This window comes from Desmodus rotundus, chromosome 3 (genome assembly GCF_022682495.2).
Source record: "Desmodus rotundus isolate HL8 chromosome 3, HLdesRot8A.1, whole genome shotgun sequence".
Classification (NCBI taxonomy): Eukaryota; Metazoa; Chordata; class Mammalia; order Chiroptera; family Phyllostomidae; genus Desmodus; species Desmodus rotundus.
The window spans coordinates 55,781,246-55,795,925 of record NC_071389.1 but is presented as its reverse complement, the minus strand read 5'-3'; the positions used below and the strand labels follow the sequence as shown (position 1 = coordinate 55,795,925).

General features: G+C 39.7%; 1 protein-coding gene across 1 annotated transcript in view; it reads right to left on the bottom strand.

The window, feature by feature from the left end:
- Nucleotides 1-14,680, bottom strand: part of GIPC2 (GIPC PDZ domain containing family member 2) — a 79,081-nt gene that overhangs the window by 38,127 nt on the left and 26,274 nt on the right. Inside the window, exons 2-3 of the mRNA XM_024565480.4 lie at nt 12,515-12,700; nt 3,781-3,961 (exon numbers count right to left, since the gene is read on the bottom strand). Coding sequence (XP_024421248.2) covers nt 3,781-3,961; nt 12,515-12,700 — 367 coding nt within the window. The remainder of the gene's footprint in view (nt 1-3,780; nt 3,962-12,514; nt 12,701-14,680) is intronic.

Below are 14,680 nucleotides of genomic sequence, written 5' to 3'. Positions count from 1 at the left end.
CTTCCAAATCTGGTAGCCAGCACAAAGAGGAGGAACACGGCTTTACTCCTCCCCTAAGAAAAGCTTCGGAGCTGTCATGGTCTCTAGATAGCCCCATGTCAGACAACCATGTTTATGGTATCTGACACCTACAGAAAAATCCTTAAGTCTGGTCACCCAAAGCCAACTGACAATACCCTCATCCCTCCAGATTCATTCTGCTACACCCAGACTGAGTGTATCCTTCATGGCCAGAGTCAAAGTCAAGAGAAAACTAACACTGCTCTGCCTAAAGTACAAGGCACCAGCTTAGGAGAATGGCAATGTGGGCATCTGCCTTTCTCCTACCCAAAAAGAAACTTTCCCTTCACTGTTCTGTGTGATTTTGCTGGGTCTGTCAATCATGTACCTTACCTTCCCAGCTATCAAGATGGGCATATGACCTAATCAGCTGCCCCTCTATCCTAGGAATTTGGATCCTTAGCAAAGTAACATGAAGGCAGAAAATAATTGGAAGGAGTCAAGTAAGCCAGTACCATGAAGGGTTCCTGGTTCACACATCCCTGAAACAACCTTGGTTCCTGCGCTTCCCAAGGCTGGATCAACAGCCTTTGTTTCTGAGATCTACCTGTTAAGACTTTAAAAAAAAAAAGTACCTTGTCCCTACATTAGAAGGTGCTTACTCCATAGCTCCCAGAAAATCTTGACACATGTAATGGCCCTAGAAGCAGGATTTAGCTAGTAGTAGACCTAAATATAGAAATGGGAGCAGGTGGACCCCTTTCATGCCTGAGAAGTTGTGCTCATCATCCATGTTACAGCATTACAAAGCAGTTAACTACACTACTCCCTCCTGTATTTTGGGACACACACACAATCCATATGACTTTGCATTTTGTTATCAGCTTTCCTCAAAATTTAAGAAAACTGATAAAAAAAAAATAATACTGGCACCCTGGCCAGTATGGCTCAGGTGGTTGGAGCATTGTCCCATAGACCAAAGGGTCACAAGTTCAATTCCCAGTCAGGGCACATGCCTAGATTATGGGTTCAGTCCCCAGTCAGGGCTCATATAACAGGCAACCAATCAATGTTTCTCTCCCTCTCTCTTCTCTCTCCCTTCCCCTCTCTCTCCAAAATCAATAAGCCTGTCCTCGGATGAGGATTAAAAAAAAGGAAAGAAAACACTGGAGTGTATGACCATTTCTGACAGCTTTTGGTAAAATCCCAGAAACACTTAGCTTCAGCCAAGATAGCCTATCTGAATCAGAGAAGAAAAAAGTCTACCTCACCTAGAGTGGCCCTTTCTCCTGGTAGAAATCCAAGATGCCAGAGAGTCAGATAATCATAAAAAATAAACTATGAAATTTGAATCACTGTATCAAGGATAATGCTAGAAAAACACAGGAAGGAAGAAAACATAGCAAAAGATAAGACTGGGACTGAGAGAACTGGTGGAAGCCTGGTCAACCAGGTACCTCCTGACGTATACTCCCTCCTTGGCAAAGAGCCAAGTGCTGGTATGAAGCCAGCAGATGAGGAACAAACTAGTGTTGCCTTTATTTCAGACGAGATCAGGTGCATTCAGGATGGTGTGGCCGTAGACTGTGTTGCCTTTATGGCAGAGGCAAAAAGATAAGCTGCAAAATTAAGGGCTGAAGAATGAGCAGGGCAGCATGGCCTACTTCTAAGAGACAAGTCCCCAGTCTGGGGCCCAGAGGCAAGGGCCATCCCACAGAGTGGAAAATGCATTGACACCAGTAGACTTAAGTTGTGCTAAGCTGCCATAGAAACCTTGGAAAATAAACACCTGTCATTTCCCCAACACCATCCTCCAGGTATTTTAACCCACTGCACCATGAGAATTTGGAATGCTGAAATAAATACACCCTCATTAGGAAAACTGTACCCAGTGTCCTTCTCAAATCTGTTCATGGAATTCTTATGAGGCAGCAGAGGAAAACAGGAAAAGAATAACTCTGGAAAACAACATTGAATGGCAGAGATTTCCTTGGGCTACACAATGAGAATGACTTTGATTTACGAAGAATCCAAATCAAATAAGAATATCTCTCTCAAACTGCCTATGTGCTATCAATTTTTTAAAGATTTAACTTATTTATTTTTAGAGTGAAGGGAAGGGAGGGAGAAAGAGAGGAGAGAACATTGATGTGCGAGAGAAACTTCAATTGATTGCCTCTTGTACAAGCCGGGGACCAAACTCGCAACCTAGGTACGTGCCCTGGCCAGGAATTGAACCAGCAACCGCTCACTTTGCGGAACGAGGCCAAACCAACTGAGTAACATGGGTCAGAGATATATGCTATCAATTTATATGCTGACACCTGGGAAGTCTGTTACCAAGCAAAGCCACTTCAAAAGGAGCTGCTGGTCAGAAATCTAGTGCTGGCCCATCTTCCTTGGTTAGAAGTGAGCTCAGATGCCGCAATGCACTGGATGCCACCACTGCATCCACAGCAGTGGCTTCTAGAATGGTGCCTCCGGGAGCAGTCCTGCCATAAAGCATTCTTTTCTTGTATCTTCTTGGAACTCTGTCTCCCACAAGTAATGTAACCTACAGAGTATTTCTATTAAATGGCACAAAATCACTTGGAAGCAGGAAAAAATTTCCAATTCCAGATGGCTAGGATCTGCCACTTACTTGCTAAAGAAAGGAGAAACATAAGTCCCCAGACCCACTACATTTTCCCATCACTGTCACTAACTGCCTTGAGAAAATAGCCATTAGAGACAAACTAAAAGGACTATTTGTGTTCTATGAGCAAAGGAAAGAACATAAAGTGGGTGGGGTCATGGATGAGTAAGGGCAGGCCCAGAAGGATTCTGAAGATATTTTAACACTGATGAACACCACGCTATCATTTGGCTTATTAAAATAATGCTGGGTTGTGAGAGAAGCTGGCACATTTTCCTGGAGATGAAATGGCCTTCAGGGTTTGAACAAGAGTCGGAACACAGCTGCCATGGCTAAAACCAAGCAATACAGATGTCACACCAAAGTAATTCCATACTGTCCCACCCTGCCAATTCAAAATGCCAGTGGAAGAAAAGGACTGAAGGAAGTCTTTAAAATAGACTAGATAACTACTTTAAATACCAACCCTGTGTGTGACTAAAGATTTTGCTATTGAGGACCATGAATGACAGTTGCTATAAGTGAGAGAGCTTAACAAAAATCTTACTGCTCAGGAAGATGAACACAATACAGTGTGCCGTTCTTAGCTTGGAACAACCACATAGGATTCAAAGACTTCATAACTCCAAATGCCTTTTTGAGAGAATGTCCTTCTAGGCAATTTTTTTTCCTTCAATGGTTGTTTTCCTTGTAAGTAGTACTGTCTGTTATTCTATTATTTCCCATGTTGTTAACTGATACGCCAGCAGCCCATGTCCCCACACCACAGCACTCACCACCCTGAAGCACTCCGTTCCCTTAGAGAGCTAAGTCAGGGAAACGGGGAATACCGGAGGGAACACTGCGTACAGTGCACGGCTGTCTAGCACTGTGCTGTACACCTGAAACTAACACAGTGATATTAAATGTAAATGGGAATTGAAAACAAATCTTTAATAAAAAATGTAAAAAATATCGGCACAGAGAGAGCCCTGAAAAATAACACTATGATATAAATAGTGGTAATAAAATGATTTTTAAAAAGACAAGAAGAAGGGAAGGAGGAAGGGAGGGAGGGAGGAAGGGAGGGAGGGAGGGAGGGAGGGAGGAAGGGAGGGAAGAAAGGGGAAAGGACCATCTCACACACACACATAAAAACGACTTACCAAATGCCTTCTTAGGTTCTATTAAATTCAAGGTAAAGAATTTCTCCTTTTTTAATTCCCTTAACTTCTTAGCAACCTCAAAATGACGCCAGCCAGCAATATTTTCTCCATTTACACATTCAATGTGATCTCCCACACAGATAGTTTTAACTGAGTCAATTATGCTGCCATCTTTAATTCTCTAGAAGAAAATTAAGGATAACACTTAATATAAAATAGAACTGCATAACATTACTTTTCATGTTCTTGAGGCACTATATACAATACATTAACATAGTAACAAAGCAGTTTAATGCTCACTTTAAGACGGAAGACCAAGCAGCAAAAGACAACCATCTTACCTCCAACCATTCCTCTTCCTTATCAGCCAGTATTCAGCTCCATCACAGTCACCAGCTCCTCTGAGAAGCTTTTCCTGGCATCACCCCATCCCACTCAACCAGGATTATGTAAGGTACCATGCTTCTATAATACTTCCTGCTCCATGTGCTTGAGCTGTAAGCTAAGCACTTTACATGTACTATCTCATTTAATTTTAACAACTTAATGAGTGTCTTGTGTCATAGATCAGGAAAATTGAGGCTTAGATCAAGTCATTTGCCAAGTTCAACATAACCACAGTGCAATTGTTCATTTACCTCTCAGGTTCCATTACTGAACTGTAATACCTTGGGGAAGGAGATGGTCCTGTTTACCACTGTATGCCCTGTCTCTAGCACAATGCCTGCAGAGAAAAGTCCCTCCATAAATGACTATGGAATCATTTCAGCATGAAGCCCACTACATACGAATAGAGCTAGAGCTTTTTCTACTGGCTGTATTTTTTAAACCTTAGTTAAGAATGATTTTATACTACCATTTCACATTTATATCTTTTAGGTGAGAAGGACTTTCACCTAAGGACAAATTTCAAATTGATTTTTTAAAAATCTCTCTGAGTTGTATACAATACATCTCTAATGCAGTCTCAAAATGCAGCCTAGGACTCCCTAAGACAGCACTAAGAATTTTTTAAGGGATTTTAGGGACAGGAACTGCAGAAAACTGTACAAGTGACAACCCTGCAAAGGATGCACAGGTTCCTGCACAGAGGTAAGAAATGGAGCAAAATGAAGGCCATGACCTGCCTCACATGTCACAAATCCTTCAGGGGCGTGACAGGATAGAAGTATCAGGAGCTGCTGCTATTATGTGACAGAAGTATGTCACACTCTTGCCAGGAGGAAGAATGCTGTCTGAATCATCAGCCTGATGGATCACTGTATCCAAGAGTTAAGGAAGAACTGATTTCACGTACCCCAGCATCTTCATAATATTGCCACAAGAAAGTAAAACCTTGTAAAAGACTAACCCGGGAAGGTCGGGCATTTTTTTAATTTTTTAATTTTATTGCTAATATTCCAAAACTCACAATAGGTTCTTTTCACCCCCAAAATTTTAAGAACACTGCTATGTTCGCCATAGTAGTAACTATTAATATGCTTTATGCCAACGACATAAGAATGCCCATTCAAACAGAGCTTACCATTTAGCATTGCAAATAGTTAATTATGAAGCAAAGAAACCAGAAAGTTCATTGTCGAGCTGGCATAGTTGTAATGTAAGTCCATATCAGCCTTATAAGCTACGACACAAATAACGGTGACCACAACGCACGACTCACAGCAACATAAGCAAGATCAGACAGAACATTAAAGTCCAAAGAAACAAAGGGAAAAAATCTGTAATATTCTGTCACCTAACCGTTCTTAAACCATTCGAGAATGTGAAAATTTGGAACTCTAACTTTCTTCTCAATGTTATCCTATGCCTCGATATAGCGTGAACATATTTTTCTTCAATCAACTACACCATACAAATTTCGGTTTTACATATTATTTTTCATTTAAGACATTGTTATAATTTTATTGAAAATAAACATTATATAAAACTAATTAAATGAAAGACTTTAAAGACATGGATGAATCTTACCAGTGAATTAAAAGGCAGAGTCGCAAAAATCTAGGTTCACCTGGGCCTGTGAGTAGCCACAAAAGTCACCAGAATAGTGCCCAAGGCGAAGGGAGGAAAGGCAGTTACCAGAAGTCAGCAGGCAGCAAGGTGAGAATCCAGGTGAGCAAGAGAAAAGTCAAAGCGTATGTAACCATCAGGGGCAGCAGATAAGGATCTGGGACGAAGAGACAGGAAAATCAACACAGTAACTTGGAGAAGAGCACTGCAAGGTAAACCAGATAGAGAGGCAAAGTGGGAGACGTTGATTATATGTCTTGTAGGTTACCTGAGCCTTAGCTTCTGAAGTAGATAGAGAATGAATGCCCAAGTTGAGACAAATGTCTGAAATCTAACATACTTTGATAATCGTACAATAACTTGATAGAGATTAATAATATTGCTACAAGTGCTGCTCAGGCACAAAGGACTAGGAAGGCAAAAAAACAGAGGCACTATTTCTATACTTGTATTTACTGAGTCACTTAATATCTTTCTCTACAACACTTAGAACTTTTACTCATCTGACTTTGGAGATTGATGACGAAAACAGCAGAGAAGAGCCCTGGCCAGACGGCTCAGTTGGTTGGAACATTGTCCAAAACACGGAAAGGTTGTGCGTTATTTGCCTGTTCGGGGGCACGAGGGAGGCAACTGATCCATGTTTCTCTCTCACATCTCTCTCTCTCCCTCTCCCCCCACCCCTCAAATCAATGGAAATACCCTCAGGTGAGGATTTTAAAAGAAAATAAGCAAAGAAGGCAGCATTAAATATTTTTTGGAAGCATTGACAACATTATTAAACTTTGAAGTCCCAACCATTTCAGACCATGATTGCAGTATCTTCCGTTACTTCATCCCATATACGCACAGAGCTCTGCTTTCTCATCACAGATACCAGCAGAACTCCAAGGTGGCATCCCACCCTCCCCAAAGTCTTAGCATTAGATTCAAAGTTCTTCGAGCTGCGTGCGCCACCGCCATGGTCAGAAACTCTGAGATCTATGCTGCTGACCCTCCCAACACTGACCTCCAACCATGTTCATGATAATAGACTAACGTTCACACACCAACTGTAAGTAGTTATTTCATATAGTCCTCACAACTAGCCTAACGGGAGGGTATTTAATGTTCCATTGGTGAATGAGAAGGTCAAAGCACAATGAAACATGGCTTAACCAAAATAACACAGCTAATAAAGAGCAGAACTGGGCTTCAAGTGGAGGTGGTGTCATTGTAAAATGCATGTTCTTTCCACAAAACACTCAGCATCAGATACATCTAATTAACTCACGACCAAATGGCTAGTTTAAAAAATAAAAAATAAAAGAAGACAAGAAAAAAAGAAAGAAAAGGCAGATGAGATGACCCCAAGAGTAGAATTTTGGGTTATAGCTCTCCAAAATGACCTATCACTTTGGTAATCATTTTTGCAATATGTAAATGTATCAAATCAATACACTCTACACCTTAAACTTACACAATGTTATATGTCAATTATATCTCAATAAAGCTGGGAAAGAAAGTGACCCATCACCTTTGAACTCTGAAATCTCTTTTTTGACAACCCCCACCTTTCCGCTTTACTTTTGCTTACTTCAGCCAAAGCTGTTATTTGCCTCTATCGTGGCTTCCAGATCTCAGATGTCTATTTTCCCAGATCATCACTTCTGTTCTGGCTTTACCTGCCTCTTCTCGCAGACCCTAGCTTCCATCCTAGAATCCTCTGCCCCTTTGAACTGTACATTTCCAACCTTGCTGATTATTAGTTTTGGACAATTAAATAATCAAAAAATTAGAAATACATGAGTACTGCCCTGGCTGGTGTGGCTCAGTGGATTGGGCGCCGGCCTGCAAACCAAAGGGTCATCAGTTCAATTCCCAGTCAGAGCACATTCCTGGGTTGTGGGCCAGGACCCCAGTGGAAAACATGTGAGAAGCAACCACACACTGATGTTTCTCTCCCTCTCTTTCTCCCTCCCTTCCCCACTCTCTAAAAATAAATAAATAAAATCTTTTTTTAAAAAAAGAAATATATGAGTACCATATTCCTCAGAATAAAGATCACACTAAATGTGATTAACTTAGTTCTACTGAAGTAAAAGTACCCCAAATCATAAAGGTTTCTATAAGAAGATATTCTGAGAATGACACTTTTGTTTTGTGATTATTTACAAATCACTTAATTCAAAATAAAGTTAATTTTAAGTCAATTTAGCCTCATTTCTTAACTACATGGTATAAGCCCTTATTTCTATTTTAAATCAAAATATAAGTCTTCTCTTAAACTAGAAATCAGCAAACAGTGGCTCACATAGCTACTTTTTATACAGTTCATGAACTATGAGTGATTTTTACCTTTTTAAATGGCCAGGAGAATAAAAGAATAATTGCGACATGTGAAAATTGTACCAATTCAAATTAGAGCACCCATAAAAGGCTTCCCTTATTTAGCACAGCCACGCGCGTCGTTGCCGATGGCACGCAGCCGCTCCTGCGCTGCAGTGGCAGAGCCCACGAGGTGCAACAGAGACTGCAGCTGCGCCAGAGATTACGACCAAGCCTGGACTGTTTACCACCTGGCCCCTTATAGAAAATGTTTGCCAACTCCAGTCTTAAAATATATAAGGGATTTATAGATTTTGTTATTCAAATAAACTCAATTTTCTGATTGACTCATGCTTTCACCTGGGAAATGCTGAGACTTGAATACTAAAATCACAAATGTGTAAGTCTGTTGTCCTTTCAGCTGAAGAGTGCCATCTGCGAGGACCACGCAGCACTATGAAATACATTTCTCTGCATTGATCTCATCTCCTCATTAGGTGATGCTTTGTCATTATTGCTGTCAGTCAAGTCTTAGCTATTTTGAGTACTGTAAAACATTTCGTATATGTCATCATTTTTACCCAAATAATCCTATAAAGAAGGTGCTAATATTCCCATTTGAGAGAAGGCATAGAGAGGTTTAATGACTGGTCCAAGGTTACACAGCAAGTTCATTAGTGGTTGAACCTAGACTGAACTGGCCCGTCTGATTCTAAAGTCATGCTCCCATGCCTCACACTACACTGCCTTCCCAATCATGCAATCCTCTCTCCTCACCGTACCTTCTCGTCTGAGGCCCCAGCACAAGCTCTACTGCTCCTTCAACCTACCCTGACTTCCAGCCACAGCTAAAAGCATATCAAGTACTCACTTCAGCAGCACGTGCACTAAAACTGGACCTACACAGAGAAGACTGCACATCATCCTCGTGCAGGGACCATGCTGAATTCTTGGGAAGTCCCTTTTTTTCCCTCTTGTCTTGTAAAAAGGAACTCTGGAATGGTAAACCGGTAATAATGGAATTGATTACTTATAAGGAGTGGGGGAAATGAGTAATGGAATAGAAGGGACGGGGGGAAAGAAACACATCTCTGAATATAACTTTTAATATAGTTTTAATTTTTGAATCATGATAATATGTTACATATTCAGAAAAATAAGTCAACAAGAATGAGGAATAACTCAAACTCAATTCAGAAAAGCAACTAAATTCACCAGTATTTCAAGTGAGTAACAATCATGGGGAGAGGAAGCAGAAGAAAATACATTCCAAGTAACCTTTGAATAGAATACTTAGATTATATATATATATATATATATATATATGTATATATATATACATATATATATACACATTTAGTCTAAAAACAACAAATACATACAAATCTTGAAATCTTCTTAATAGATTTATTTTGCATAGTATAGATATGGCAATTCTAAAACTATTTTGTGTATATTGTAGGGCTAAGCAAATGAGTAAATACTTCAATGATTTTGAGAAGTAAATTATGGGGAAGCCAACAAGAATGCTGTGGTGCAGGAATATAATTGGAAGCGTAATAAAAAATTCATAATTTCTAAAACGCATGGTTTCTGACCCTTCCCTGAAAGGACCAGAAACAATGACACTCCAGTAGCAATGAATGAGTACAAACAGCATCCGCCTCTTCATTTTGAAATATCAGTCCTCACAAAAAAAGCAAAACAACAAAAGAGCTCCTAGAAGAAGTGGTTGATTCCAGACCTGGGGGAAGGAAGATGGAAGATGAGTCTAGAACATCTTGTGCCAGAAGGAAGGAACTGTTGACTAAAATGACAGGAGCTGTGTCACAAGGCTAGAGGAGGCAGCTGAAAGGCACTCCTGCAGCTGCCCTCAGAAAATCTCAGCCCCAAATAAACAACGGTAATGGCCTATAACCCACTGAATAAAGTACAAAATCATGTGTCCTTGTCGGTAATAGATAAGCAAATAAATAAGTGGAGTGCTTCTTTCAATAGAATGCTTTAAAAGAAATATGTAAGGAATGATGCAATTAGAAAAAAATGTCATTATAATAAAAACTGACTCAGACAAGACTTCTGTGGGGCACAAGGAAGAGAACAGGATATTTTCATAATCTCAGAGCATCTCCCCACAGATTGCTGCAGAGGAAAATATAACTCTGCAGTGAATAGATTGGCAGACACTACCTTAGACGAGTGACAAAAATTAACCTCATAAATGAGACACCGGCAGAACGCACCTTCTGATGCAGTGCGATGAGGACACAGCATCACTTACCGACTTTTCCTGCCAAGAATGCACAACCTGTTTTTCAACAGGAGGAAAAATCCAAAAGCCCAAATTCAGGGAATATTATATAAAAGGATGAGAAACTTTTCTAGAATAAAGACAACTAGGGAGACATGACAACTAAATGAAACACATAATCCTATATTGGACCTATAACGGGGGGGGGGGGGGAATGCCATAGATGAAATTATTAGGACAACTGATAAAAGTGCAATTGGACATATTAGATTAGTTTAAAAGCATTATATCACTGATAGATTTTCTGCACTTCGTAGTTGTACTATAGTTATATATAAGCGAATATCTTTGTTCTAAGTATCTACATTCTAAAGTATTAAGGGATAAAGCGATGATTGATATAGGCACCCCACTTTTTCAAATGGAGAAAATTATATATGTGTGTGTGTGTATATATATATATATATATGTCTACATGTGTATACATATACACACACCACACGTGTGTGAGAGAGAAGAAGAAAGCAAATGTAACATATGGTAGAAACTGGAGATCTGAGTAAAGGGTTTAATGTCAGTTCTTTATGTTATTATTACACTTTTTCAGTAAGTTTGAAATTATCTCCCCTTCAATTATTAAAAAATCCACATACACAGTATAATATTCATTTCTCTTCAAAGCTGAACTATACATCGGCAGCTAAGTTTATGCACCACGTCTCCTTGCCACCACGTTCTCTGCCTCCACAGGGCTAGTGACTAGTGCTCTGAGGCAGGCACATGTTTGACAAGGCGTAAAAAAATAGAAACACAAGCTCTGAACATCAGAGACTGAGATCTGGAAAATCCATGCGCGCTGGCAGAACTTCCAAGCCCTTCCCTGCTGACATTAAAAAGGCATTGCTGCGTGTGCCTCATGTCCTGAGCTTCCCCCAGATAATCCCACATGTCTTTCCAACTCACGGATTTTCCATTTGGTCACCCACTCAACCTTCAGCACAGTCATATCTTTTGCAGAGCTAAAAATACCCATTCTATCAAATGGGAAGTTAAATAAGGTACTATTTACAGTTAAGAAGATGAGTCCCCTCAGACTGTTTTCTTGTTGTTGTTGTTGTTTTTTAATGATGACAATGCTTCAGCAAAGCAAGGATTTGGACAAAATAAAGGCATGAAAACATGCTCTGTTGCATGAAGTTTATCACTTATTCCTCGCTCAGTAGGAGGACGGCCAACTCTAGAGTCAGATCTCTGGGATTCAAACCCTGAATCTGTCCAGCTGCACAACTCTGAGCAAGCTACTTCAACTTCCTGCCCCTGTTTTCTACATCTGTAAGTTAGAGGCTGATAGCAGTGCCTGCCCATGGATGAATCTCACACCTTATGTTGAATAAAAGAAGCCAGAAACAGCAGAGTACATAATGTATGATTCTCCCTTTATGAAGTTCAAAAACAAGCAAAAGTACGGGATAGAGGTCAGAAGAGTGGCTTCCTTTGTGGGAAGAACAGTGGCTGGGAAGGGGCACAAGGGCGACTCTGGGTGGCAGAAATGAAATTTTTCTTAGTTTGGATGGCGGTTACACAGGTGTAAGTATATAAACATTCATTAAGCTGTTCACTAAAAATTTGTTACACCTCAACAAAAGAGTAAATAAAATAAAAAACATAGTACCAACCAAGTAGAACTATTGTAAGGATTAAGTGAGAAAATGTACGCAAAGTACCTCGCACATGTTAAGTCAGTGTTGTTACAACTACTTATCACAACAGTAGCACTGTTAGTTTGAAGAGCTGAATCTCCTGTTCTTTTCACCATTCCTCAGTTCTTATGAAAATGCCCTAAATCAGGCAATCAGCATAGAAGTCATCAGATGTTACTGACCTACAGACCTGCAACAGCTCAGATGGATAAAGAGTAGGTACCAGGGCCAGGTTTTCAGTAAGTCCTAAATTCTAGAGGAAGTTGAGACTGAACAGAAGAATTTCAAGAAAAGGGTAAACCAGAAATGACGTCTTTAAAACATTTTTAAATGAAACACCACCAATCTATCCATCCCCCCCGAGCTGACTCTCACTCCGAAGACCATTTCCAACTTTCTTTGACCAGGTAGATTTTTCTTAAATGTTACCCTCAGTTAGGTCCCGCAGTTATTTTTCAAAACTTACCTTAATGAAAGCATAGCCAACACCATTATCTGTAATGGTGAGACCAAGTGCATCCTCAGACTTATACACCCTCACTTCTTTTTTGGTCCCTTTCACATGGGCAAATATAAAATCTTCAAGACCTATTTGTGATCCTAAGAGTTTTTCCATGTCGACTTTCGGTGTGTTTAAAGTGCAATATAAGATCTGCAAAGCGAAAAAAATATTTTAGGTCAGTTTCCATAAGGAAAACATTCTAGTCATTAGTTCACTTAAATAAATATTTGAGTGAAATTGTCCTTAATTGATGATATAAGAGGTTCATCCACAAAGTGCAGCACAGGAGATGTAGTCACAGTGTTGTGGTGACTAGGTGAGGTGCCAGGTGGGTGCTGGAAATATCGGGGGGAACGCTTTGTAGGCCACGTGATCGTCCAGCCACTACGCTGCGTGCCTGAAACTAATACAAATATAACACTAACTATAAACTGTGATCTAAAAAAAATTTTTTTTAAAGGTTACATCAACAATATTAGGTAATATGTATTGTTTCCCATAAGTCAGGCTCTGTGCTAAGCAATTTACATCCATTATCTTATTTAATCCTCACAATAACTTTATAAATACATTATCACCTCCATATGACAGATGAGGAACTGGAGTCTCAGTGAGAGTAAATAATTTCCCTAAGGGCACTAAGCCGGTACCAGTCAGTAAAGATTCAGTTCAGTTCACCAACTCCAAAGTGCGTTAAAGCTCTGTTACCTCCCACTTACGATGCTGAAATCAATGGTTGCATTTCCAGAGGTAAGGTCCTGCTACGTATACCTCAATGAAAATCCAGGCAAGACTATTTTTGAAAAAAGATTAAAACATTTAATGAGGAAAATTTTATTTATCTTGCATTATACTGCTTGAGAAAAGTAATTTAATTCTTGAATGAGATGCTAAAATGAAAATCTTTAAACTTGTCTAAAATGGGCCTTAAAGACTAACTACTCCAGTTCCTTAATTCTACAAAAGGGGAAACTGAGGTCTGGAGAGCTTAGTGCAACTTCTCAAACTCACACGAGAGTAGGGACAGAATAAAAAACTGGACACGGGAAAGCTGTGCAGAGATTTAAAGGGACTTCTTATGGTTACCAAGTCTTTATTTGACTTCATTCTCCATCAAAAATATGATTCATTCTACTAAATTCTGCAGTGCTACTCTCAAGTCTGTCAACCATAATTTGGGCAATTTGTGGGCCCAAATACAAAATTATGGAAGAAGAGAAGGAAGGTTGAAAATATGGCACTGGTTTAGAAATACAGTTCAACAAACATTTATTACCTTCAATGTACCAAACCAAAGAATGCGATTTTAATAGAGCTGTTTTATGCCAAAATGACTAAATGAAGATTTTTTTAACTTTTTCATTAAGCAATATTTGCCACAAATATCGTTAGTCCTTCCTCCACCCTCGAGACTTGCTCCAACTCTCCCCCTGTATTTCCAAGTTTCGCAGTATTCCTAATTCCCCCTGGAATCTTGGGCCTTGATATACCCATGAATCTCAGAAGCCTCATGAATCTCATAAATGGTATAATTACTACTTATCCAATGGCTTCTTAAGGCACATCAAAATGTATCTGAACTGGAACAGTTCTCCCTGCTATACAATTGAAAGTCCAGCATGGTCAGCGTAGCTCTGACCAAACCCCACGGGGGTGTGAAAGAAGCTAGAGAGGAGGTCGAGGAAGAGGCCTGCAGGGTGCAAACAATAAGTGCCTGGAAGGAAAAACCACTGTCCCCACCCTTCCCCCTTTTCATCCACATCTGCCAGCTGTGCTAACTGCTCAGCTTTAAATTTAACCCTTTGTGTTCTCAAGGAGGACATAATGTATTTGACTTTGGTGTCAGTAAGTTTTTGCAAATATTCTCTAGTGTAAAAATTGTGTTATTCACAGAAAAAGTCATTTAAACTAAGAATGGCTAGCTCTTATTTTAATGGTAAAATCCACGTTTTAATTAGTCCACTAACAAAGATCATTGATAATGGGTGGAGTGTGAAGGGAGTACGCATAGAAAACAGCTTTTCCTGACTTCCTTTCTCAAAATCATGAGAAATGAATAAAGAAATAAACATAGTTTTCTTCTTTTTTTTTTTTAATAGTGAATCTGTTAATGGTACTCATAGTGGATCC